Here is a 25436-nt window from a genome sequence, read left to right as displayed (position 1 = left end):
TGTCCCGATATGGTACCACATAAGGATGTGAATGCCAGGGGACATTGGGCAGATCATCATAGGGAATGGCTTCTACATTGTGGTTTTTTTCAAGTGAGAAAGTCTTTCCCAGATGCCCTCAGGTGAATTCTCTTCACATTTGCTGGCTGGAATTGTGCCACATGCTCATGCCTAATCAATAGCTCATGAGGGACTTGGGACCATCACTTTTGGCTTACCACAATCATGACTGATCTCTGGAGCTGGGATCTGCTAAAGCACAGGGTGGGGTCTGGGAGGAGGAGGGTATCTGAACAAATCAGGATTGTGTGGAATGCGGAAGTGGTGATGTCAAGTAGGTGGCCCTCAGTGCCCATGGTGCTTACTGTTAGAGTGTGACACACAAGGACAGAGGTCACATCTTTTCCTACTACTGCATCTATGTTATGTAGCCCAATGCCTGATACAGAATAGATGTGACAATATTTATTGAATGAATAAATGAGTGAAAGACCATAGGGCAGGGGGTCCAGGACTGGTACCAGCAGGTACGGGTAAGTACCCCGAGGCCCCAGGCTCCTTCATTTCTTAGAACTCAGGAGTCTACCTGCTCCCACCCTCACCGCCAGCTCCAAAGATAGACAGGTTTGGCAGAATTACTCTCACTTTATTTCTGGAGAAGTTTGATCAGATGCAATAACACTGATTCCAGGTGAGGGCAGGGGCATGGGTACCCCTGAAGCAACCAGTATCCTGTGGCCCAAGGTGCCCCCCATTTCCAGGCCTGGGTTTTCCCTCAGTTACAGTTAAATAGAAGAGAGGACAATCTCCCCAGGGAGCATTGGAAGGAGGGTTTGCCTCCTGCACCTGCCCCCTCCACACAGAGGCATCTGAGCACAAGCTATTTACAGTATTCACATCCACTGTACCCCACCAAACCAAGGCAAATACTACAGGTGGCCCTCCCCACAGCGGGGAGGCCAGAGAGGCTGTGAGTGTATGTGTGTGTATGTGGGGTGTCTGCGCGTGTGAGCACACAGATGCACTGAGGGGCAGGGTCTGGCTCCAGCCAAAGAGCCATCAGCCTATAAGGTGCAGATTAAAAACAACACAGCGGACCCACCCCCAGGGGCCCAGGCCACTTCCATCTTTGTTCTGTCTCTTTCTCCTCCAGACATCGTGGCAGAAGATGCAGAGGAAGCCTCACAGCCATGCCTGGATCCAGCGCAACCCCCTAAAGGACTTCTAGGGGAAAGGGGGAGGGAGAAGAATCAGGGCAAAGCTTGCCTCTTGGGGGTCTTCAGGTGGAGCAGGAGAGGGCCTCTGGCAAAGCTCTAAGAAGAGAGGGTGGGGTAGGGGAGGGGGTCAGGTTGCTGGGAGGGATGGCTCTGGGTCCGGGAGCCAGAGGTCCCTACCTGTGACCTGTGGAGGCTGTACCACAGCTTTCTTGAGGAAGGCTTCTGCCTCTGCAAAGGGCAGGAGTGCTTCTGGTGTTCGGCCCAGACTTTTGTCCCCAGAGGGTCCCTTGGGGGAGAAGCCATTCTCTTGATGCGCTGGGAGAGGCTGCAGGCCATTCACCAGGGACCCAGGCAGCTCCTTGCTTGGTAGGCTGTGGATGAGGGGGCCACAGTTGGCACCTTGCCTCCCAGTCCCCAGGCCACTCCACAGGTCCAGCCTAAGGTTGCCTTCCTGCTCAGGGTCCCTGAGGCTGGGAGCTGGTACCTCCACTGAGGCTCCTGGGAAGCTGGCTCCTCTTTCTGCACAGCTTCCTTCTGCAGCCCTGAGGGTCGAGCCTCCACAATCTTCACAGGATCTATGACAGGGAAGGAAGGGTCATCAGCCAGTGGCTAGTGAGTGATGCTGGAGTTTGGGGGTGGCAAGGGGGATGGAGACAGGGGGACAGAGGCTTTACCTGGGTCGGAATTGTTGGCTTTTGTCTCCTTTCTGTCCTGTTTCTGCTTTGAAGAGGAACAGCAGTCAGACTCAAGGGCTATCTGGACCCACCTGACTGTGGTCCTCACCTCTTCCCCCTCGCAGCCGCCCCCAGACCCTCCTTCCTTCTCTGGACGCCTTTCTTTCCTCAGCCTCCTCTCCTCCTCTCCCCAGTCCCGACTCCCAACCCAGAAATTCTGACCTTGGTTTCAGCAACTTCTGACTTCCGAGTCCTCTTCATTATCTCCTCCAGACGCTGTTTGGAGGCCCCAAACAGTTAGGCCCAAGCCCCGGCCTAATCCTAAACCTCCCACCAACCTCCCATCAGCCACCCCCAGCTCATACCAGCCCTTTCCAGGCCAGGAGTCAGAACCTGCCCCAAGTCCTCATCCCACGCTCTACAGGCTGGGCGCTCTGGTTGCATTCAATTAGCCCCTTGGACTGCAGCCCCACCCAGCCCGGATGCAGGCCACGCCCACACGAGCCCCACCAGTTCCCTACACACCTTTCTGCGCTCCTGCCGCTCCTGTTCCTCTCGCTGGAAGTGCTTTTCCCTCTCCAGGCGCTGCCTTTCCGCTTCTTCCCGTGACCGGGCTTCAGCCTCCTCTTTCTGCCAAAGACCACAGTGAGCTTTGGGCACCTGGCTCCAGCCCTCCCTCTGTTCAGAGGTGCCCAAGTCCAACCCCGGCCTTCCCGCCGGCTGGGGCACCTGCTTTTGCAGCCGCTCTTGCTCCTCCTGCTCCGCCTGTGCCTTCTCTCGGGCCTCCTGCTCCTCCCGCCTCTGGGCCTCAGCCTCCTGCTCTGCCCGGGCCTCAGCCTCCCGCGCCAGCTGCTCCTCCCTCATTCGCCTGAATGACGGGAATGGGGTTCAGTCTGAGCCTCTTCTCCAGGACCCGTCAGGGTCCCCTCAGTCCGTGAGGGCACACTCACTTGTCCCTTTCTGCCTGCAGCTTCCGTTCTTGTTCCTCCCGCTCACGCTGCTCCCGGGCCTGGCGCCTTTTCTCAGCCAGGAGCCGAGTGGCCTCTTCTCGGTCTGTGGTGCCAGCCATGGGTTTGCTAGGGGTCACTGGGGGAGCGGGCGTTGGGGGTGAGGTCAGGACAGCAGTACCTGGAGGGGAATCCAGGACCAGGGAGTCAGGTGTATACCTGTCCAGGCACTTCCACCACCCCTGCAAAGCCCTGCTTCCTGGACCTCAGAGTAACCCACCCACTGAACTGCTGCCATCCACATTGAGTGGCCTGTGTTCTGAGGGCTGGCCCTGATGTGGACAGGAGCCCCTCTTCCTGTCTCCCAACATCCAGTCCCCAGGCATGTCTGGTGGCCCATACCCCTGACCGGTCACCTCCTAGGCAGGCAAAGCTGCCTTCCCTATCTTTCCACCCTCTCATGCCCACCTGCAGGGATCTCTGCTATGGGCTGCTCCTTCTGGGGCTGGGCAGGGGTGGGTGAGGGCACAGGTGAGGGTGCTGGTGAGGCTGGGGCTGCTGGCTCCTTCTCGTCACTGGCCCTGCTCTTGCTATGGTTCTTGTCCTCGGGCCCTGCTGTGTTGGGGCTCTCCTTTGCCTCCTCCTTCCTCCGAACCCGACCCTTGGGTGATGCAGTGGTGCCTCTGGGGGACGGTGGTTTTGGAGGCAGAGTGTGTCCTGGCCCTGGGCTGGGGCATGGGGAGGCAGGCCTGTGCCAGGAAGGAGAGGATGGCCGGGCCTTGGACTTGGGGCTGAGAGAGAAGATGAGGGTTAGAACTGGAGAGCAGAGAGCCTTCAAGCATGCACACACAACCACCTGAGCATGTCACTTCCTCATGGAAATGTCCCCTCCCCCACCTATTTGCTCTTACAATACTGTATCATTTCCTCTTAGTGCATATACTCCAGTTTGTAATTATATATCATTTGTGAGATTTCTTTGTAATTTTTTTTTTTTTTAGTTGTAGATGAGCACAATACCTTTATTACTATTTATTTGTTTATTTTATGTGGTGCTGAGAATTGAACCCAGTGCCTCACCCATGCCAGGCAAGTGGTCTACCACTGAGCCACAACCCCAGCCATCCCCCCCCCCCGCCCTTTTTGTTACTGGGGAGTGAACACAGGGGTGCAAAACTACTGAGCCACATCCCCAGTCCTTTCAATATTTTATTTAAAGACAGGGTCTCGATAAGTTGCTTATGGCCTTGATAAGTTGCTGATGCTGGCTTTGAACTCACTATCCTCCTGCCTCAGCCTCCCAAGCCACTGTCATTACAGCCTGTGCCAGTGCACCCGACTTGTGAGTTTTTTTTTTTTTTTAATGTCTGTCTCAATAGCCTGCACTCTTAATAAGGGCAAATACTGGGCCTGGTTTAGCTCACCAAAGTGTCCTCAGCACCCAGAACATGACCTGGCAGGTCAGCCCTTCCTTGGGCAAGTATATACCGAGTGCTTACCAAGGGCCAAGCACTGTTTTAGGTGTTGGGGCACTTCAGTAATCAAAACATGAAAGGGGGAGAGAAAGGAAGGAAAAGTAAAAGAGAGGAAGAGAGAGACAGAAAAGAGAAGGAAAGAGAAAGAAAAAGGGAAAAAAGAGAAAATAAGAACCTGCCCTCAAGAAACTTTCATTCTAGAATGCTTGCCCAGCAAGTACTTGTGAACGAGTGAGTGCATGCATGGCCTGGGATCGGGGCGCGCCCACCTGAGCTCTGAGGTGGCGCCAGCAGAGAGACGTGGCCGCACGGTTGCAGGTAGCGACTGGCGCTTTTTGAGGCTACGCTCCCGGGCCAGGGCATTCTTTTCCTTCTCGTTTTCCCTCTCCTTGTCCTTCTTCTCTTTTTTCTGCACCTGGCAGGGAGGGTGGAAGAGAGCGGAGAAGGGTGCCAAGGTCAGTGCACCTGTGCTCCAGTTTGCAGGCAGCCGTTCCCACCTGCGCTGCCACTCACCGGAGAGGCCTCTGGCCGGCGGCGAGCCGGAGCGGGGCTGCCCCCAGCGCTGGGCTTGCGCCGCTCCCCTCGCTCCCCAGCCGGGGTGCAGCGGTGCACGCTCCGGGGGGCGCTGCAAGGCGGTGTCAGGGGGCTGGCGGAGGCCGAGCGCGGGCACACAGGCACGGCTGCGGAAGTATGAGTGCGGTCGGGGTGCGGCCCAGGCGCTAGGCCGGCCCCTGCCCGGCCCCTTATGGGGCGTCTCCCAGAGCCGCTGCCCCTACCCTGGTCGCGGCCGTTGCGGGGCAATGTGACTGCACTGCGACTCCGAGCCAGGAAAGAGAGGGTGGGCGTCATCAGACGATCCACAATGCTGCTCTCCCATGCGCTGAGCTGCAGGCTGCGATCTAGGGGGAGAACACGGAAGAAGCCGGTCATTGCAGGCAGAGGTATAGGAGAGACGGGTACTGTCCCCAAGATGAGTCCAAGGATTCTCATCCAGGATGAATCTCCCGTTGAGTCACGCGTGGTCACGCTTGTCCTTCCCAAGATCTAGACCTCCACTGCCAACCCAGATAAGAAAACAGTCCCAGGGCAAAACCCTGCATGGCTTCAGGGTTCCTCTTACCAATGTCCCCAGATGAAGGGGCTCAGAACTGTGAGCATAAGAAGGAACCCTGCGGGATTGGTGGAAGAAACAAGGGGCCTCTCCCATGTCCCTCTGTATGGTCCTGCCTCTCCTGCTCTTAGAGTGCTGGCCTAGGGCAGGCATGTTCCTGTGGATTTGGGACAGCGAGGATCCTTGTGCCCCTCTGATCCAGTCTTTAGAAGTCCTGTGCCAGGGAGAGGCTGCTAAGGGGGCCTGGCTGCCCTAGGCCACCCTGCTCTGTCTCCTCAGCTGCTAGGTTATTTTTAAGCCTCAGTCAGGTGGGGTTGGTGCAGCAGCTGATTTAGTTGCTAGGCAACAAAGCAACCAAATAAAAGCTAGAGAAACTTATAAATAACTCCTACCATGGCTCCTTTCATATGTAAGCACCAGGGCATGGTGGGAACACAGGGACTGTGCCACCCTGGTTGGCCACAACTCTGGAACCAGCCAAGGCCTTGGCTGGGGCTCTGAAGGCAGAGAGGGCAGGGTTGTGTGGACCTCCAGGGTGGAGCCAGAATGACCCCCACACAGCACCCAGGCCAATCTGACACATGGGGGCCAGGCCATCTGTCTGGGGTTGGCTGAGGCCAGCTGGCTGTGGTTGGAGATAAGGCTGCCAGGCCATTCCCACCCCCAGCCACTACCCCAACTTGCTCTTGAGGCTCCTGCCAGGCTTTCTGCCCTGTGGGCTATTGTCCTTTGTCTCTGTTCTCCTCTCCTGCAGGGCGCACCACTCTGTCCTCAGGGTCCAGACCCAAATGCCGGCTCCCCAGAGGGGCACAAAGCCCTGGTTGGGGTCAAATGGGGATGGGGACCTGGAGTATGTGAGGGCTCCAGGGACTGATGTTCTTGCTGAGCTCTGGAGGAGGCTTGGTGGGGGCTACAAGGGGCTCTAGAGGGGGAAGGCTGGGCCTTCTCTTACTTCTACTGGGGGAGTTCCAGAGCGTGGCAGAGGACTTTGAGAGCCGCTTGTTGATTATAGAGTCCACGTGTTTGGGCAGGTTTACTGCCGACACGGAGCACCTGCTCCCACCTGGAGGGGAAAAGACACGGCATTAGGGCCGGGCCAGACGGGAGCCAGGGGGGGCACTGAGGCCTTCCATGCAGGATGCTCCGAGGGCAGGGGGGAGAGGGAGGAGTGGTCAGGCTAGGATGGGGAGGAGGAGGCGAATTTGGCCCTAGGAAGATGAGGATGAGGGGTAGGTGATCAGAGACAACTTGGGTTGGGGGAGCCGACAGAGAATGAGCAGAGGGAGGAGATGGTGTGAATCTAGAAAAACTACAGCCTTCCTGGCCAGACCAAAGGAAGCCATTCCCTAGGGCTGGGTGCCGCAACCCCTCCCCATAACCACCCAGCATTGGCACTTGCTGACACTGCCCAGCCAAGGCACTATGGATACAACACCCACATACTGGGACAATGCAGACGTTCCTGAACAGAAGAACCCACACAGTCACTTACACAAACCCACATATTCATCCAGGCACATAAAGACAAAGACATGCAGACACAGGCATATAAAGTGGTAGGTACTTATGCATATGCACATGTGTGTGCAGACATGCACAGACAGAAACACGAATAGCAGACAAGGTGTCAGACCCAGGTGCACACGAAGCAGGAACACACTGAAGCAACCTAATCGTGGCTGATAGTTATAACAGCTAGCATTCATGGATGCTTACCATGTGCCAGGCACTGTGCTGGGCACCACACACCTGTTACCTCACTTGATCCTCCAAACATCTACCTACAATCTCGGAGGCAAGTAGCATTGTTATCCCCATTTCATGACGAAGAAAGTGAGATGTTGAGAAGTTAAAGGTCATAGCACAAGTGCCAGAGCTGGAGCCCCAGTCGGTCTGACTTAGGAGCCCTCACTGAGGTACACCAGGCCACAAACATACCATTGCAAACACATCAAGCTACACAATACAGATCCATGAGCACATACACCAGAAGTTAAGAGCTAAAAATACTGAAATTTGCCATTGCATAAAGACATCCAAACACTGGTACATACATGCCAGCAAATAATCAGACCAAAATCCATGATGAGCCTACATGAAGAGAACTCAGAGACAAAAATCTACCTTCCAAGAGAGGGGGTGACAGTTTTCTTTAAATATCCAGTGTCTGCAGAGCATTAAAATCCTCTTTTATGTATCATCAACTAATAGTAATTGACAGAAGCAAAGAAGGCTACTCCTAAAATGACCGAGGTCTGAGGAGCAAACCAAATGAAGAGACTTCATCTCTGACTTGATAGTGGAAGTCCTTGGGAAGGGACAATTCAATTTACAGACCATTCCAGAAAACATAAGTCACGAGAAGCCAGACACAAATGCTGCAGGGAGCCACCACCTCCTTGTACGGAAGTTGGTCCCTTCCCCACTTTGCCAGGCCTCAGCCTTGCCCACCCACCCAGCAGCCCTTTGCAGCCCACTCACTGGTCTTACGTCCTGGGGAGCTGTGGTGCAGGGCCCCTGCCCAGGACCAGCGCTGCTGCCGGATTTCAGCCCACGTCTTCTTCACTGACCGCTGGATGGCTGCTTCATAGCGCTCCTGGGAGCAGGCAGGAGAGGAGAGAAGTCTGGGCTCAGAATCATCCACCACAGTTGAGAGACAGCCTTCTTCCTCCTGTGACAATGCCTCCCCCTACCCAAGCCTCTCTTGACTCACTGCAGGTAACCAAGGTTACTGAATCCTTGCTGTGATTAAGGACAAGTGCAACAGATCCCTTCGGACTCCTTGGAGAGCTTTTCACTGTGCCTGAGTCATTTCCTGGGTGTTATGAGCTGTTTCTCTGAGGATGGGGTGGGACTCCCTGCCTAAAGCTCCTAGGCAGGGCTATCTATGTCCCACTGGCATGGAGGGTCCTGACCTTGGGGCTATTTTCCCTTAGCCTGAGGTCACCTGGCAGAGCCAGGCATCTACCCATGTGGCAGAGCTAGGCACATACACACAGACCCATGTCTACACACACACAGCCAAAGTCAGAGGGACCCACAGTGGCACATAGGGGAGCAAAGGTGGCTGCAGTTATAGATGTCCAGACGTTGTAACCCAGGGACAGAGGGGACCACGCAGGCAGACCTCATGGAGGCACGAACACCATGTGCATTCACACTTCCAATCCAAGGACACGCAGGCACAAGCGGGCAGAGCGTGGAGGCCCAGTCCCAACCAGCACCGGCGCACCTTGTTTTTCTCGAGCTTCTGCCGCTGTCGCTCCTCCAGGGCAGCTCGGCGTTGCTCAGCTTTAAGTCGCTGCTCCTCCAGCCGCCGCCGGCGCTCCTGCAGCTGCTTCTCCCGCAGCGCCTTGGCCTTCTCCTCCTTCTCCAGCCACACTGCCTTCTTGGCCGCTGTGGGGGAAAGCAGCCACGGCATGTGAGGGGTTCTGGGCAGGCTGGGCTGAACGCCTCCCTGCCACCCGGGCCCTGGGTGCTCTCTCTTCTGCCTGTCTAGGGGAGCCTATGCTCCCAGAACCCCTCTCCCATTTAAGGGTTTCCTGAAGACAGGCCTCAGGGGAGGCCTATTCCTCCAGCACTGGCCTCCGGCTTCTCTGGATTGAAGGAGAAATGAGTTCGCCGATGTAAGATCCCCATCCGACTTGGGGACCTCCTGGACAGGTTTCCATGTATTGTGGTTAAGAACATGGATCTGGGCTGAGCCGAGGTCTCTGGGTTTGAATCTCAGCTGCTGCACTAGCTGTGTGGCTTAGGCAAATAACTTCATCTCCCCGAGCCTCTGTTTCCTCCTCAAAATGGATGGAGAGGATTAAATGACATGGTGCAGAGTGCACATGAAGGGTCCGCGCAGTGGCAGCATTATGCATAGATGCTGAAGGAGGTGACGACCATGCCTCCCACACTCACCCAGATACTTGGCCCGCTCTTCTCGCCGTTCCTTTGCCAGCTTGTGTCTCTCTCCCGACTTCTTTACATCTTAGCAGAAGGAACATGAGCTGGTCAAAAAGACTCCCCAAGGAGCAGTCAGCCTGGGGCTCCCTCTGGGCCTTGCCCCTCTCCCTCACCATTTTCTCCAGGGAAAATGGGGTTCCTTCAGGCAGCACTTCCCAGTGCTAGAACACAAGCCTAGGGGTTTGGGCCCAAGACCGGGGACTTCACACATACCTTGCTTGGTGGGAGGGCTGTCAGAGGCTGCCACTGCAGTTGGGGACGGCTGGCTGCTCCTTCGAGAAGGCCTGGCATCCCGTGGGCCTGTGGCTGGTGGGGTGGGTCCCCGGCTTTTTGCTTCCGAGGAAGGGGATTCTTCCTGCAGGGGGGCTGGCCTAGGCACCACCTGCCCTGGAGGACTCTCTGGTTCCACTGGGAGCTGTTTAGGGCTAGTGGCATTCTTCATGGCAGGAGGGGTGTCCGGGGGGGTGTCCGGGACTAGGGCTGACATTGGTGGTGGTGGCGGTGGGGGTGAAGGGTCACCTTCTGGGGAAGGTCTTGGCTCTGGGGGGATTCTGGCTACCACAGCTGAAAGACCAACACAAGAGGGGAGAGTGGGTCAGACTGTATGTTTGGGCCATCAGTTCAATACAGAGCTCTCTCCCTTGCCAATGGACTTATTCATTTGTCAGGTCCAGTGTGGTCCAGACATTGATAATATAATGGTGAGGAAACAACAGAATCTCTGCCTCTGAGGCGCTCACTCTCCAGCGGGGTAGACAAATAGCAAGGCAGTGCCAGGAGAGGGTAAGCACCCCATCCTGGGCAGCACAGCACAGATGGTTAACCTGCATTTGGAGGGCTTCCTGAAGTAGCAACCAAGCCGAGATCACAAGGATGAGTCGGAGTTGGCAAGGCAAGGAGAAGAGGGTTCTGGCGGAGAACAGCGTGTGCACAGGGGTGGAAAGGAGGAGGGTGTGTTGGAAAAACTGAGAAAAAATTTAAAGCACTTGTTCATGCCCCAAATGGTAATGACAGTTTTTCATGTCTTCAACCTCACCTTTCCACTCTACCTCTGGGTCTCAGTGCCCAGGCCAAGGTCTAATTTGTGGAGGGTGCCAGTGTGGGGTACATGGGGTTGACTAGGAGGAAGGACAGAAGCATGGGCACAAGCTGGATGCCTGTGTGGCTGGAGTCCCCAGTGCAGTGGACAGCCGGCTCCATCTACATCTTTTTTCCCCAGCCGCCTCCAGATTTCTTCTTTTAAGACATGAATATTTCATGAACCTTCTACAAGACACCAAAGTGCCAGTGAGGAAGACAATTTGGCAAATATGCATGTACATATGTGTGCACATGCATGTCAAGGGGTATCTGGAAGACAAGCTGCAGACAATCAGCTGAGGGCCCAGTTCTGATTTCACCACGCCAGACAGGGAGGAAAGTCCTACCTCCCCAACAGGCAACTTTGGACAAGCCATTCAATCTCTCTGAGTCTGTTTTCATATCTAAACAGGTATAAAGAGCCCAAGCTAGAGGGGCTGTCAATGGAGTGCTCAACGCAATGCATGTGTCAGTAGTGATACTACACCCCCTTTCCCTATGGGTCTCGTGATGCCTCCAGGTCTCTCAAAGAGTATTCTCTGGCCTGGTGCAGTGGTGCACATTTTTAATTGTAGCTACTAGGGAGGTTGAGGCAGGAGGATCACAAGTTCAAGGCCAGCCTCAGTATCTTAGCAAGACCCTCAGCAACTCAGTGAGACCCTGTCTCTGAATTGAAAAATAAAAAGGGCTGGGGATGTAATGCAGTGGTAAAGTGCCCCTGGGTTCAATCCTAGTACCAAAAAAAAAAAAAAAAAAAAAAAAAAAAAGGATCCTCTGCAATGCCTATAATCCCAGCAACTCAGGCAGAAGGATCATAAGTTTGGGGCCAGCCTCTGCAACTTCTCAAAATAAAAACACAAAAGGGCTGAGAGTGTAGCTCAGTGGCAGAGTGCTTGCCTAGCATGGGTGAGGCCCTGAGTTCCATCCCCAGTACTGCAAAAAAAAAAAAAAAAAAGTGGGGGGCTAGGGGCCTGGGGTTGTATCTCAGTGGTAGAATGCTTGCCTGGCATGTGTGAGGCACTGGATTCGAGTTTCAGCACCGCATACAAATAAATAAATAAAATAAAGGTCAACAACTAAAAAAATTAAATAAATAAAAGTATCCTGTGCCTGCTGAGCCTTGATGCCATCTGCTGCTATCCCCTGGGCACTGAAGAGATGGGTGGGGACACAGCCACCACTGAGAGCAGGGCAGCATCTGTGTGAAGGTGTGTCTAGGGAAGCATGTTTTGCTTTTACTGCGGGCCTGGTCCACCACGCTAGGGCCCTGTTCTGGAAATTAAAATCCTCTGTGGGTGTGATAAACTCCCCATTCCTATGGATGACAACGTGTGTGCCCGAAGGTCTTTGGACTCTAGCTGCCTCTCTCATGGAGGTGGGAATCTAAGGGTTGGTTTGGTCTCTGAAGCCAGATTATTCCAATATGAATTCTAGTTTCCCCACTAACTATGTGACCTTGGGCCAATGACAGACCCTCTCTGTGCCACAACTCATGTCCTATGAAGTGCAGATATGGTTTCCTTCACAGTATTGTGATGAATGTTACTAACCATTAACAGTCTATGTATTTATCAAGATCTTTGTGTGCGCAATGTATTTTACACAAACTTGTTTCAATCTTCTTTGACAATATTTAGAGATGTTATAAACATCTCTTTCATACCAAAGAGGAAAGTAAAGCACAGAGAGGTTAGATAGAGTAATTTGAGGTCACAAAGCTGGTAAGTGAAGGGGCCCAGACTTGAAGCCAGTGTCTACCACCAGAACCGATACCCTTAGACAGGGGACCCTCCTGCGTCTGTCTCAGGCTTATGCTATTTCCCCTCATTCCTTCCCTTCCGGCTACCTGAGCTTCAGGTCAGAGCCCCAGCTGAGGCCAAGTCTCCCAGTGAGCCCTCCAACTCTGCCAGACCCCTAGGCCCCATGACAGGCCACTCAGCTCTCCCCATACCAGCTGCAAACAGATGCCTGGTCACTGCCAACCAGTTTATCAGCAGTTGCAACTCTTTAATGTCAAAGGGCAACAAAACTAGTGGCAGCCCATCAGTGAGTAGTAAGCACCCTGCCACACAGCCACGCTGAGAGGCAGAGACTCTTACCCCATTATACAGTGAGGCAACCAAGGCACCTCACTAGCTGATTTACCCAGGGTCATAAAACTAGTATGTGGCAGAATAAGGATTTGAACCTGGGACTGTCTGGGGCCAACATCTGGGCATGTAAGCATTCCTTTTAAAGGCTGAGGGCGAGGTCTGTGTGTTGCCCTTCTCTAAGCACCTGTGCGTGCGGCAGGTGTTGCAAGGAAAACTGGTAGGCGGGTGTTTGTCTACACATAGGCAAATCACACCCACCCAGCAAGACAGTGAATCCCCAACTAGGTCCTGACGAGCCCTGTGCAGGAGGTTGGGAGGAGCTTGGCCTCTGGCAAGGGACATGCCCTGGGCGTGGAAAGGTCTTAGGTTACAGACTCAGACACACCCGAGTGGGATCCTGGCTCTGTGTGGAACCCTGGGCAAACTCAGTTTCCTCACCGAGTTGTTGGTACAGATGTGAGAGGGTCTACCAGGGACTCTTTAAGCAGTACCTGCCAGGAACAATCTGTCCACTTCTGATCTCTACCGAGAGCCCACTCTGTCAGGCCTTTACTCTACTGCGTGGTGACCAGGCTCTTCTCAAGTCACCAGTGACCTCCATGTCGCTAAGTCCAGGAGCGCATTTCCCATCCTCATCCATCAGCTGCCATTTGACAGGTCGACCGGTCGACCCTTCACTGCTCCCTCAAATGCCTGCCTCATTTGGCTTTGGAGCCCACACGTCCTGGGTTTTCCTTCTGCCTTGCTGGCTGGGACTGCTGTCTTCTCTGCTGACCCCTCCCTAACTTGCTAACCTCTCCAGCTGCCTGCCCCAGGGCTCAGCTGCACAGCAGAGGAACTCACCTCTTCTGTCCCCACGCTCTCCGCTGGTGATCTCATCCAGACTCAGGGCTTTAAATACCATCCCTTTGCTGATGACAACCAAATTTGTTTCTCCAGCCCAGACCTCTCCCTCCAGGACCAGTTTCGCTCATGCAACTCCTACTTGACACCCCTGGATGCCCCAAATTTAACACATCCAAACTCAGGCTCCTCTTCCCCCAACCCTACACCTCCTCCAGCTTTCCCTGTTCAGTTAATGGCAACCCCAGCTTCCAGCTCCTTAGGCCTCCAAGTCATTTAGACTCTTTTCTTGCCTCCCCCTCCACGTCTGATTTCTTGGCAAATGCTTTTGGCTTTATCTTCAAAATATATCCCAAACCCAATCAGTTCTATCTCCACCCCCATGACCTCCACTTGAGCTACTATCATTTCTTACAAAAGACTCCGTGCTCCCGCTCTGTATTCCCTTTGGTCTTCTCACAACATGGCAGCCAGAGTGATTCTGTTTAAAAGATCATGCCACTCCCTGACAAAATCCTCCCCAAAATCCCCATCTTGTGGGGAGGAAAACCCAAAGTCATTACTGCGGCCTGCAAGACTCCAGGGGATCCCCCCTTGTCTCCAGTCAGGGGTCTCTTGGACCTCAGCTCCTCCTCCCCATCTCCACCTGCTCAGTCTCTCCAGCCACCAGTCCTGAAGCCCTTCTTTGTGCTTACTGTCCTCTCTGCTGGGAAGTCACTGCTCCCAGATTCTGCTGACCTCATTCCCTCACCTTCTTTAGGTCTTCACTCCAGTATCTTTTTTAATGACAACTTCTCTGACTCCTTATTTAAAACTACGAACTGCAGCTGGGCAAGGTGGTACATGCCTGTCATCCCAGTGACTGGGGAGGTTGAGGCAGGAAGATCATAATGTTTGAGGCCAGCCCCAGCAACTTAGCAAGGACATAAGCAACTTAGCAAGACTGGTTCAAAAGAAAAAAAAAAAAAAAAATCATGTAGCTCAATGGCAAAACACCCCTAGTACCAAATGGCAAAACAATCCCTGGTACCAAAAGAAAGAAAAACAAAAAACTATGAACTGCAGTGAAAATCTCCCTTTCCTTTCCTGCTATTTTCCTCTATAATCTGAATTACCACCACTACTTTTCTTTTCCTTTTGCTTTCTTTTTAGGGATGGGGTCTTGCTATGCTGCCCAGCCTGGTCTCCAACTCCTAGGCTCAAGCAAGCCTCCCACTTCAGTTTCCTGAGTAGCTGGACTGCAGGTGGACTCCATTCTGCCTGGCTGCTTACCCCCATTCTAACACTCCTCAACACCGGACTACCAGCTCCATGAAGGCACACATTTCTGCCCATTTTGGTAATTGTTCGACGCTAAGGCAAACAGAGCCTGGCATGTAGATGTTCCACAGATAATTGGGGAATGAAGACAAATGTGCTCCACCCTAGCAGGGAGCATCATCACCCTCCTTACTGGGAGGACTGCAAAGTCCTGCTCTACCACACCTCTTCCCACTCCACTGCTGTCTCCTGAGCAGCCAGAACAATCTTTTCTTTCCTTCTTTATTTTTGTGCTGCTTATTGAATGGAGGGGAGCTTTACTGAGCTACATCACCAGCTTTTTTTATTTTGAGACAGGGTCTTGCTAATCCTGAGGCTGGCCTCAAACTCCAGATTCTCCATACTCAGCCTCCTGAGTTGCTGGGATCAGCACCAGGCTGTGTACTCCCATTGCTCTGGAGATAAAGGCAAAATGCTTCAACCTAATCTACAAGCCTGGCACCATTCTGAAGTCCCTGTTCCCCTCCACCACACATATTAAATCTCTCTACCCTACTCCTCTCACTCATTCTCTGAACTCCAGCCACACTGACCTTTTCTTTAACTCTGATAATCATTCAAGCTTCTTCCTTGCCACAGGGCCTTTGCACATGCTCTTTCCCTTCTTTCTTGTTAACTCCTACTTACCCTTCAGATCTTAGTCATCATTTCCCTGGGGAGACCTTCCCCAGTCTCTCTGACTAGGATAGATGCCTCCAGTGTACACATCTGGCTTCATGTGCCTTCATCTGGAGCACTGTCGCTGTTGTGTTTCTAATCTTTCTTACTGTCAGCCTCCTCCTAGACTGAGAGGAATGGCTGAGCCACCTCTGCTTTGCTCACCAAGGCATCACCAGCAGCTCCCACTGTGGGGACACGGAAACACAGAAATGCTACTGAATGAGACAAAGTGTTCCACCATGAGGCTGCCCTCACCTAAAGCAGGGGACACGAAGGGAAAGCTTTACTCTCATGAAGAGTAGGTCCAGGCAGCAACTTACTGCACAGAGGACCAGCACTTGAGGGGAAGCAGAGTCTGGGCTGCTTCCTGGACTCTAAAGCACTCAGGTAGAAGTTAACAAAAATAATACTGAGTGTTTGCTCCGGCAACTGAACAAGAAAAACTTCACAGGAGGCGAACAGGGCATTTGGAACTCCTCTTGTGACCTGGCAGGCTACTGACCCTGAATACAAATATTTCCTCAGAATGATGCCAACTCCCACGAAATGTCACTGGGACAGTGTTATTGGGAACAAATTGTATTAAACCAAATTAATCCCTTGGTTAATTATCTATAAAGTATTGTTGAGTCCTTTCTCATTATCCCATTTTATGTCATCAAATGTGATCCTTTGCTGAACATGTTAGCACACATCTGTAATCCCAGAGACTTGGGACTTGGGAGGCTGAGGCAGAAGGATCACAAATTTGAGGTCAGCCTCAGCAACTTAGAAACGTAGTAAGACCCCCTCTCAAAATAAAAATTAAAAATGAAAAAAGGACTAAGGATGTAATTCAGTAGTAAAGCACTCCTGGGTTCAATGACTAGCACCCAAAAAAAAAAAAAAAAAAAAAAAAAAAGAAAGAAAGAAAAAAAGAGGAAAGAAGAAAGAAGGAAGAAATGTGTCCCTTGGCTATTTAATTTTATCTTATTTTTGGTCTATGCCAGATTTTGAGGTTTTAAGCACTGTCAGTTTTATTCTGCTACATTGATATTCACCAGAAGTATTTGCTAAGAACTGGATAAGAGACAGATAGTTTGTATTTATTTCTTGGCACAAAGAGCATGAGCAGGGCAAAGGTGCAGGATCTGCTTGCAACTGTGGGGTCAAAAGATCCTGTCTTGCCCAGCACAATGCAGCATGCCTGTAATCCCAGGGACTCGACAGGCTGAGGCAGGAGGATCAAAGCCAGTCTCAGCAACTCAGTGAGACCAATTCTAAATAAAATATATATTTTTTTAAAGGGCAGGGGATGTGGCTCAGTGATTAAGAGCCCCTGGGTTCAATCCCTGGTACAAAAAAAAAAAAAAAAAGTCCTGTCTTCCCAAAAGGGACTGCATCTGGGATCTGCAGAAAGATTGGGGCAAAGTCCCTGGGAGTACAGTGACATGTTGAGGGTAGTAGCTCCCTACACCACCCTGTGGAGCTGGAAGTCCCTTCTTCCTCTCTCCCTCACCCCATCCCATCAACTCCTGCTGGGGTCACACAGTCACATTTCTTTTTTCCTTTGTGTCCTGGGGATTGAACCTGGAGCACTTTACCACTGGGCCACGTCTCCAGTCATTCTTACTTTAGTTATTTATTTAATTTTTTTGGTACCTGGGATTGAACCTAGGTAAAACGCTGAGTTACATTCCCAGCCCTCCTTTTTCTTTTTTTTTTCTTTTTTTTTTTTTTGAGACAGGGCCTCACTAAGCTATTAATGCTGGCACGATCCCCCTGCCTCAGTCTCCCAAATCATTGGGATTACAGGAATGTGCTGCACCGTCATACCCAGACGTCCAATCGCAGCACTAATAACTCAATCTCCCTCCCTTTCCCCCCATCAGTGTGGGATCCAGAGAAGAGATTGGGTCTTGGTCCTTTTTGCAACCCCAGAGCCTTATACAGGACCTGCCGGGCACAGAGTACGAGCCCTATGTCTGTTAATGAATACTTGGACGGATGGACAGAAGGATAGATGGATAAATGGATGGATGAATGGATGGATGGATGGATGGATAGATAGATGGGTGGGTGGGTGGAGGTACTATGGAAGGTTGTCTAGATGGTGCAGTCAGATTCCAACGTACTCCAGGCCTAAATGTCTCTAAACCCTAAATATTATGGTCATATCAGCATCTTGTGTGTCCCCAGACAGCTTCGCCTCCTAAATCCAGGTAGGGAAATAAACTAATTTTGGGGTTACTGGGGAACTCAGGGGTACTTTACTACTGAGCTACATGCCCAGCCCTTTTTTAAATTTTGAGACAGGCTCTTGCTGAGTTGCTCAGGGTCTTGTTGAGTGGCTGAGGCTGACTGAACTAGCAATCCTTCTTCTGCCTCAGCTCCTAGTGGCTGGGATTACAAGCCTGCACCACCACCACTGTGCCCCACAAAACAAACTAATTTATTAAGGTCCTATCACAGACCAGGCACTTCCCTTATCTCATTCAAGTCTTATGACCAGCCAAAAGGAAAAGTACCACGAATGGCCCCTACTTTACAAGTGAGAAAACTGTTACTCAGACAGGTTAAGTGGATTGTTCATGTCAGAGTCAGAGGTAGGATTTGAACCCAGCTTTGTCTGATGACAAAATCCTTATGTCATGCTGTTTCTGGCATATGGTCATATCACCCCTCCCTGAGGCTACTGTCTGTTCCCTAAAGAAGGAAGTGATTCGTCGACTCCCTGGGGAGGTTCCCCCCACAAAAGCGAAGGGTGCAGGTGGGGCAGACAGGCCCTGAGCTCAGAGCACAGGAATGCAGGGAAGGTAGGCTCCTGCCCAGGCTGGCCACCAGGAGGCAGGAAGTGAGGTACCTGGGCAGAGGGGAGCAGCGGGGGTCCAGACAGCACCCCAGGAGGAGAATATGCAGGAGACAGAGGCAAGAGACAACTGGGACAGCACAGAGATGAGCACCTCTAGCAAGAGCCCTCCGGACTGCTGAGGTGACAACATTAGACCAGACAAAGGAAGACAGGGAAGCAGGCAGAGGGCAAAGACACACAGCCAGATAGACAAGGACACACAGCAGAGACAAGGAGAGGTACCAAACAGCATATATGGCCGCAATGTTTTGTGTCTTGCTTTCTCTCACAACACACAGGGAACACTGGGATTGAGAACACACACACAACCTGGGACAGAGAGAGACACACAGCCAGGTATCCCCTCTGAGCACAAGAGAAGCCTCAGAGACACATATAAGTACAGCTATTCAATGTCCCCCATATATTTATCCAGCCTCATCCTGGTCACTTCTGCCCTCTCACTTGGGAGCACTTCTTTACCTGGGACTGGGGAAAGTCTGATTAACAACAAGGACAGCTCAGCTTGGGTCAGGCCAGCTAAACATGCTCACTCATTATTCATTCAGACTTCACCAGTCCTAATAAGGTAGATATTATTATTACCCTACTTTACAAACCAGGAAACAGATTCAGTGAGATAATGACACTTGCTTAAGCCACACACCTTGGTGGGTAGCAAAGGTGGGGTCTGGAAGCCATTGGCGTGACAGTCTCTACCCAGTCTGCTATCCAAAGGGGCAGCTTCCTGGATTTCCCTGCCTTCTGGAGAGATCTGGGCTGGAAGAATGGGGAGGACTAGCAAAGACAAAGCTAGGGAGCCTACTTGCAGGACCGGGACAGGGAGACTATTAAGGGCAGCATCACTCCTGCCCTGGACCAGTCTGAGCAGCTGAGAGGGAATGACTGAGAGGTCACAGCCTGCCCCAGCAGTTGGGCTGTTGGGCACTGGGGCCAGGCAGAGGCTTCTGTGGATGAGAAAGTCTGATAACGCTAGGAGCCCTACGACACTGCAGATCTGAAGGAGCTCTCTGGCCCGGCTGACGGCCATTGTTCCTAGTCTCCAATCAGGAGCACCCACTTCCTGTTATTTTAGGCGGCAGGAAATGACCCCATCCCGCAGCCAGGCTCCACCACGTCCCTCCCTGAGCCTCAGCAGGGAAACCCAGGCAGGGGCCTAGAGACGGAGGGTAGAGGTCCAGCCCCAGGTCAAGCTCTGGGGATGGCCCATTAGCTAGATTGTCACCACCACCTGGGCCTGTGATTGCCTTCTGGTCCAACTTGCTCAGACTCCAACCAGGAAGGATTCACAGGGGACTCAGAGGCTGTGCTGGCTCTTCCTCTGCCTGCCAGAGAAAAGATCAGGTAGTTCCCAAGACCAAGATGCCCACAGGAGACCAGTTAAGGAAGAGAAACAGGCCAGACCCTGTCACTGGTTGGCTCAGCAATGATAATTCGGAATAGAGATTTGGTGTACAGACTGAGTTCAAATCCAGCCTCTACCAGTTCCTAGCTGTGTGACTTGAAGCAAGTAACTTCACCTCTCTGGGTCTCATCTGTAAAATGGGAATATTAGTTCTACTCATGGGATCGTCATGTGAAACAATGAGGAACAAAATGAGACAATGCACATAACATGCTGAGCATTACGCCTGGCACAGAGAAAGCCCTTAGCAAATAGGAGTGGGAGACAATAGATGGGAGATAACTTGGATTACCAGGGAGTCTATGTCACACCTTCTTCTCCTAGAGTGGTGAGGAGCACTGATGGAGGGCAGCAAAACTGATCCCCACCCCCTTACCAGGCTCTCTGCTCCCCTCAGGGCAGAGCTGCAGCTGAGAGGTGATGGAGGAAACACTGGAGGCTGTGCCCTGGGGTGCCAGGCAGAGCTAACACCAGCCAACAAAGCTGCATTATCTGAGCCTGGCTCTTTGGCTCTCTCCCTGGCCCCAAGGCCCAGCAAGGACCCAAGGACAGGTTTCAAGCTGCTTGCCTCCAGGCTTGGTCAGTCCTGACACCTGCCCTGATAGCCCTCAAGTGCCACCACTTTAATCTGGGCCCTGTTTTCAGCTTCCAGCCCCTTCCCTCACCTCTGCCCTACCAAGAGCAGGTGCCCATCCTGGGAGGAGAGCTAAGCTGGCCTAGAGCCCCTCCTCCTCATTTGCATATGCATGACTACACATTAGGGGCTCTTTAGAGGCCTCCTTACTGGATCCTCCTGCCCAAGGAGGGACAGTGTGGAGTGCTAGTCAGGCTAGCTGATGTATGTACAGTTGTGGCCCACTGTGCCAGTCCCAGCTTCTACTCATCCTTCCAGGCCCACCTCAAACACCTCCTTCTCCACGAAGCCTTCCACAAGCACAGCCCACTGTCCACCATATCACCACTACACCTGGCTCCCCAGGCAAACATCCCTGCAGTGAACACATCTGCTTTCCCCTCCACACCAGGCTAGGAACCTCCGGCCCCATTCCCACCCATCCCAGGGTAGGGCCCCTGTTCTGGGTCAGCAGGGCCAACACCAAGCTGGCACAGTGGCACATCAGCACAGTGTGCAGGATGGCTGTGCCTACTCCCATTATCCCATAAGGTACAGGGCCCCTCAATTCCCCAGACAGACCCTGGTTTATGTCTGTGTAGCACTCCCCTCCCCTGTCCCTCTGTCCTCTTTGCCTCCTGAAGTTCTAATTCATCACATCTCCTCCTCAGGCCTCTGAATGAATTAGAAATAATACCAAGAAAAATCAAAGCACTGGCATTTATTGAGAACTAATTCCACTCAAGGGCCTAGGTTAAGAACTTAAAGTATTCATCTCATTTAATGATCCTAATGTCTCTATGAGATCATTTCTAACATTATTCTCATTTTATCAACGGAAAACTTGAGACAGGTTAAGCAACTTACCGGAAGTCACCCAGTAGTGTTATGAGGTGGAACTTAAACTGTTTGATTCCAGAGTCTATGCTCTTAAACAAATTCCCACCCCCACCTCCCCCATATTTCATACCTCCCTCCTGGCACCAGTTCCAATGAACCTAACCACAATAATGGTAATAACACTTTATTGTGGGTGTCTGGTGTCTGCGTGCCAGTTTCCTTCAGGTTCATCATCTCTAACTCTCACATACACCCCACAAGGTTGATAACACTACCCCATTTTCTAGGGGCAGAAATTGTGGCTCCAGGAGGTAATCACTTGCTCTAGTCGAGTAGTCAACAAATGTCTAACTGGGATTTCCACCCAGGTCTTCTAATCCAAAAGCAGGAGACATACTTTCCCCTACCCTGTGCTACCTCTGTTAGTTCGCCGTGCGCAAGTGCACAGAGGTAACTCTGGTGGCCAGGGGCCTATCACGGGCACTCAGAGCTTCAGACCTAGACTCAGACTCTCCCACAGCACATGCTGTGGGCACAACATTTACTCCCAGGAAGCCCTGTCTCACTGGGACTCCTGTCACCTTCGGCTTCTCTCTGTGTAGGGACTAGCCACCATCCTGACCCAAGTTCTCATGTAATTCCATTTAGACCCTGTGTATACAAGTTTCCCAATCCAGGACCCGTAGGCAGCTCCCCACCCTCACTTAGGATGCTGCTTCAGTCAAGAATCCCATCATACCCTCATATGCAGTCCAGGCCCCCACCCAAGTGTCCTAGTTATAATCTAGCCATTCTCAAGTCCTCTAGGTCACCACTCCATCCATCCCATGTATACTCCAGTGCCCAGGGACCCTTAGGTACAGAGGGCCAGTAAGCAGATGGATGGACCAGGTTGGGCCTCCCTGGGTATCCCTTCCCAGGATCAGAAGAGTCAAAACAGATCCAGACACCCTTGTTTCCAGCACAGTCTACAAGCCTCCTGAAACCCACCAGTTTGACAGTAGCCTCCCCTCCTTGACCTCCCAGCTCCCACACCCACAGGGTCCCTTCGACACACCAGTGCTGGCATGGGGAGGAGCCCACCCACAAGCAGGCGCACCCACAGACACTGTTTCATCCAGGTTCCACGCCCCAGGGAGCAGGGAGGTGACTGGGATTAGGCTTGCGACTCCATGGGGGTGTGGGGACAGGGCCACCTCCCCCCTGAGTCAGTGGGAACAAAACTTGGGTCCTCAGTAATCATGCTCTTCCCTCCCCTTCCAGGAAGAAAGAGAAAAAGCCCTCCCTCCAACACCAGGCCAACCAGAAACCTGTCCCCACCCCCTCATCAGCTGCTCCTAGATCGAATGGGATTTGCAGAAGTCCTGGGCACTGGTGGTTGGTGGGGTGTGGGGTGGGGAGGGGAGCTTTGGTGGTCTGGGGCCTGGAGAGTGTGAGTGTGAGTGTGAGTGTGCGTGTATGTGTGTTTTCTGTAAGTAAGGGGGAGGTATCCAAAACCTCAGGCTGAAGAATGATGTGGCAGGTCCCGGGAGTCCAGACTAGGAACCTTCATTCTGCAGTGTGAGACTCAGGCCCAGAGTCTCTGGGCACGAGGGCAGCAGGACAAGCAGATTTACTTATGCCCCACTCCTCCCCAAATCAGGCTGGGTGGGATCCGGAGTAGGCCTGGCTGCTGGGGAGGCGGCCCACTCCCCAGCTCCCGCCCTCGCCCCAAACAATGCCGCCTCCCCCTCCCCCTCCCCCTCGCCTTTATCCGGCGGGTTACTTGGCAGCCGCCACTAGAGACCTCCCTCTCCTCTGCCCTCCCCTCCCGGCCGGCTCGCAGCAGCAACAGGCCCTTTGCGCGGCAGCTGGACGGATGGGGTGGGGGAGAGGTCTGGGCCAGGGCCTGGGAGTTGGGGCACTAGGACCTAGGCTTCGGTATGAGGGCGCCAGGCCTGAGAATCTGGACCCCTAACACGCATTCAGGCTAGGGTCACACGTGTCCACACAGGATGGGGAGAGGGACAGACGTCCCAGTTCAGTTAGAAGACGATCGGGTGGATCGGGAAGAGGGGTGGGGGCGGGGAAGGCGAGATGGCACTGGGCTGCGGTAGAAGGGTCATTCCAACAACTCCCGAGCTGGTCCCCGCGGATCCCGCCTCCCCGTGTGTCCAGGCACCCGGGGTGGGGGAGGGGGCAGCTGTCAGAAGATGCGTCGGTGGCCCCGAGCCCCGGCCACCGCCGCAGCCTTTATTTTTAAACTTCAAGTGGTCAGAGGGCGCGGCGGGGGAGGGGTACCCGCCCAGCAGCCGGCCTCATCCTCCGCCTCCCGGCGGCCCTGGACCTCCCTCCCGCCTGGCCTAAGCGTGGTTCTCCGCATACCTGGGGGTGCGCCGGGACCCGGCTCCGCATGCGGGCCGCTCTCCATGGCTGCGGCGTCACTGAGGTTCTTGGGGTCTCAGCGGCGGCGACGGCGGCGGCCCGCAGCCAGGGCAGGGGTCCCGCGGCGCATCACGCCGGGCCCGCCTGGCGGGCAACGACTTGGAAGCGCCGACGCTCCAGGGAAGTCGAGGCTGGTGGCCTGCGAGGCTCGGGGTCGCGGGCCGCCCAGTGTCTGTGGGTTCCGGCCGAAATACTGCTCCCTGCCCGGCGCCGGCCCAGTCCCGGCCGCGGCCCAACCCTATTGTACCGCCCGGGCTGGGCCTGGCCTCTTCTGCTGGAGCGTACCAAGTGCGACGCAGGGAGAGACGTCCCTGCAGCGTCCGGGGACAGAGCCACCACGGGCCCACCCTGCCAGGCCCGCCCCCGCCCTGAGGCGTGGCGCTCACAGCCTCTGGACCTCTGTTCTGTGACCAAGGCGGAGGGGGCGCCGCGGCTCCAGGAGGACGCTGACCGAGATGCCTCCCCCTGCGGTCCCGCGTTGGTACGCGCCACCGCGCGAGAGGACTATGTAGGGAGCGCTCCGGTGACTCACCCGCCACTGGGACCCGAGGAGTGGGGAGTGGGGCTGGCAACTCGCACTGGATCCTGGGGGCTATGGTTTGGTGTTGAGTGGGCACCTTTAAGTCCAAATTCTTTCCCAAACCCACCTCAATCAAAATCGGCCCGGGAGACGCCGGGTGGCATGAAGGAAGGTCGCAAAGAGAGCCCTCAAGGGTTATGCTTTCTTCTGGTGATGGCTGGGATGGGGAGAGACTTGGGCGCCTTGCTACCGCCCTTCCTCCAGCATCCTAGGGTTGGTGTCTTCCCGGTTCCTCTGCGGGTAATTACAGCCCTGCACGGCTGCTTTATCCAGGTCTCTAATCTGCTGGATTCTTCCCGGCTCCAAACTGGGTGGTCCTGGCCCTGAACCTCCCCCACTCTCACCAGAAGACACCTCACCCCCACCCCCAGCTCCCAGTTCCCAGGATTTCTCCCCTGGGGCTTATTGAGGAGGAGGTGGTGATTCCCTTCTGACACCCCCTCCTCAAGGTAGGCCTGTTTCCCAGCCCTCTGGAGTGAGCTCCCCATTCCCCTTGTCCATGCCAGAGGTGAGGCGCTCAAGCCAAGTTAAGGCCCAGCCTGGGACAGAGTCCGGAGCTTGCTGGGAAAGTAGATCGATGATGGTGCCGCTATAGGGATTGACTGAAGGGAGGAAGGAGGAGGGGCAGCTGGGCTCTGCCCACCCTGTCCCTGCCCTTTGTCCTAACCTCCAGAAGTTCACTTTTCTAGTTCTCCATTGTCCAGCCAGGGAGATGGGGGCCCCCTTTCTTGCCAGATACCTTGTTTTTATTTTTTTATTTTATTTTATTTTTTAAATATTTTTTAGTTGTAGATGGAAACAATACCCTTATTTATTTTTTTTATGTGGTGCTGAGGCTCAAACCCAGTGCCTCACACGTGCTAGGCAAGCACTCTACCACTGAGCTACAACCCCAGCCCCTCAGATACCCTTCTTTGGAGCAATTCTAGAGAGCAGCTATTTAAAGGGGGAGGGTGGGGAACAAAAGGATCTAAGGCAACCTGGGAGCTGCCTGTCCTGGAACATGGGAGTAGCCGGGGGCTTAGGGATGAAGTGACATGAGAGAGAGATGATGATAGAGGCCTGGGACAGAAGCCAGTAACCTTAAACTAGTGATTTAAATTTTCCGAAATCCAACTTGCTCACCTATAAAATCGGGAAAATAATAGTGCCATGAAGTAGCATGGGGAGGTTGTAAAGATTAAATAAAGCAGCTGGGCACGGTGGCACACGCCTGTAATCCCAGCAGCTTGGGAGGCTGAGGCAGGAGGACCACGAGTTCAAAGCCAGCCTCAGCAAAAGCAAGGAGCTAAGCAACTAGTGACACCTGGTCTCTAAATACAATACAAAATAGGGCTGGGGATGTGGTT

At 53.4% G+C, this 25436-nt stretch overlaps 1 protein-coding gene across 17 annotated transcripts; it reads right to left on the bottom strand.

Moving 5' to 3' along the window:
• Positions 1-12: 12 nt before the first annotated feature.
• Positions 13-23791, bottom strand: MAP7D1 (MAP7 domain containing 1). 17 transcript variants are annotated; one of them, XM_079130172.1, is made up of 18 exons: positions 23448-23786; positions 9592-9942; positions 9334-9402; positions 8657-8820; positions 7906-8020; positions 6377-6487; positions 5090-5212; positions 4827-4993; positions 4583-4728; positions 3307-3629; positions 2842-3019; positions 2621-2759; positions 2417-2521; positions 2114-2167; positions 1892-1937; positions 1702-1792; positions 1395-1588; positions 13-1224 (listed from the first exon to the last, which is right to left on the bottom strand). In XM_079130172.1, exons 1-18 carry the CDS (start codon positions 23491-23493, stop codon positions 1214-1216), a joined length of 2433 nt encoding a protein of 810 aa, XP_078986298.1. In that variant the 5' UTR covers positions 23494-23786; the 3' UTR covers positions 13-1213. The 17 variants fall into 17 exon arrangements, with proteins under 17 accessions (XP_078986298.1, XP_078986300.1, XP_078986299.1 ...); XM_079130174.1 differs by having other exon boundaries at positions 1892-1934; positions 7915-8020; positions 23448-23784; XM_079130173.1 differs by having other exon boundaries at positions 1892-1934; positions 23448-23783.
• Positions 23792-25436: the final 1645 nt, after the last annotated feature.

Source organism: Sciurus vulgaris (assembly GCF_902686455.1).
Source record: "Sciurus vulgaris genome assembly, chromosome: 1".
Classification (NCBI taxonomy): domain Eukaryota; kingdom Metazoa; phylum Chordata; class Mammalia; order Rodentia; family Sciuridae; genus Sciurus; species Sciurus vulgaris.
This window is presented reverse-complemented; position numbering and strand designations above follow the sequence as displayed.

Excerpts from the sequence above, each read along its gene's own strand:
- MAP7D1 (XM_079130158.1), bottom strand. The coding sequence starts at position 23,493 with ATGGAGAGCGGCCCGCATGCGGAGCCGGGTCCCGGCGCACCCCCAG. Across the intron at positions 6,488-7,905 it reads CTCCCCAGGACGTAAGACCA|GTGGGAGCAGGTGCTCCGTG; the intron begins GTGAGTGGGCTG and ends TTTCCCCTCCAG. Across the intron at positions 5,213-6,376 it reads CTGGAACTCCCCCAGTAGAA|ATCGCAGCCTGCAGCTCAGC; the intron begins GTAAGAGAAGGC and ends TTCTCCCCCTAG.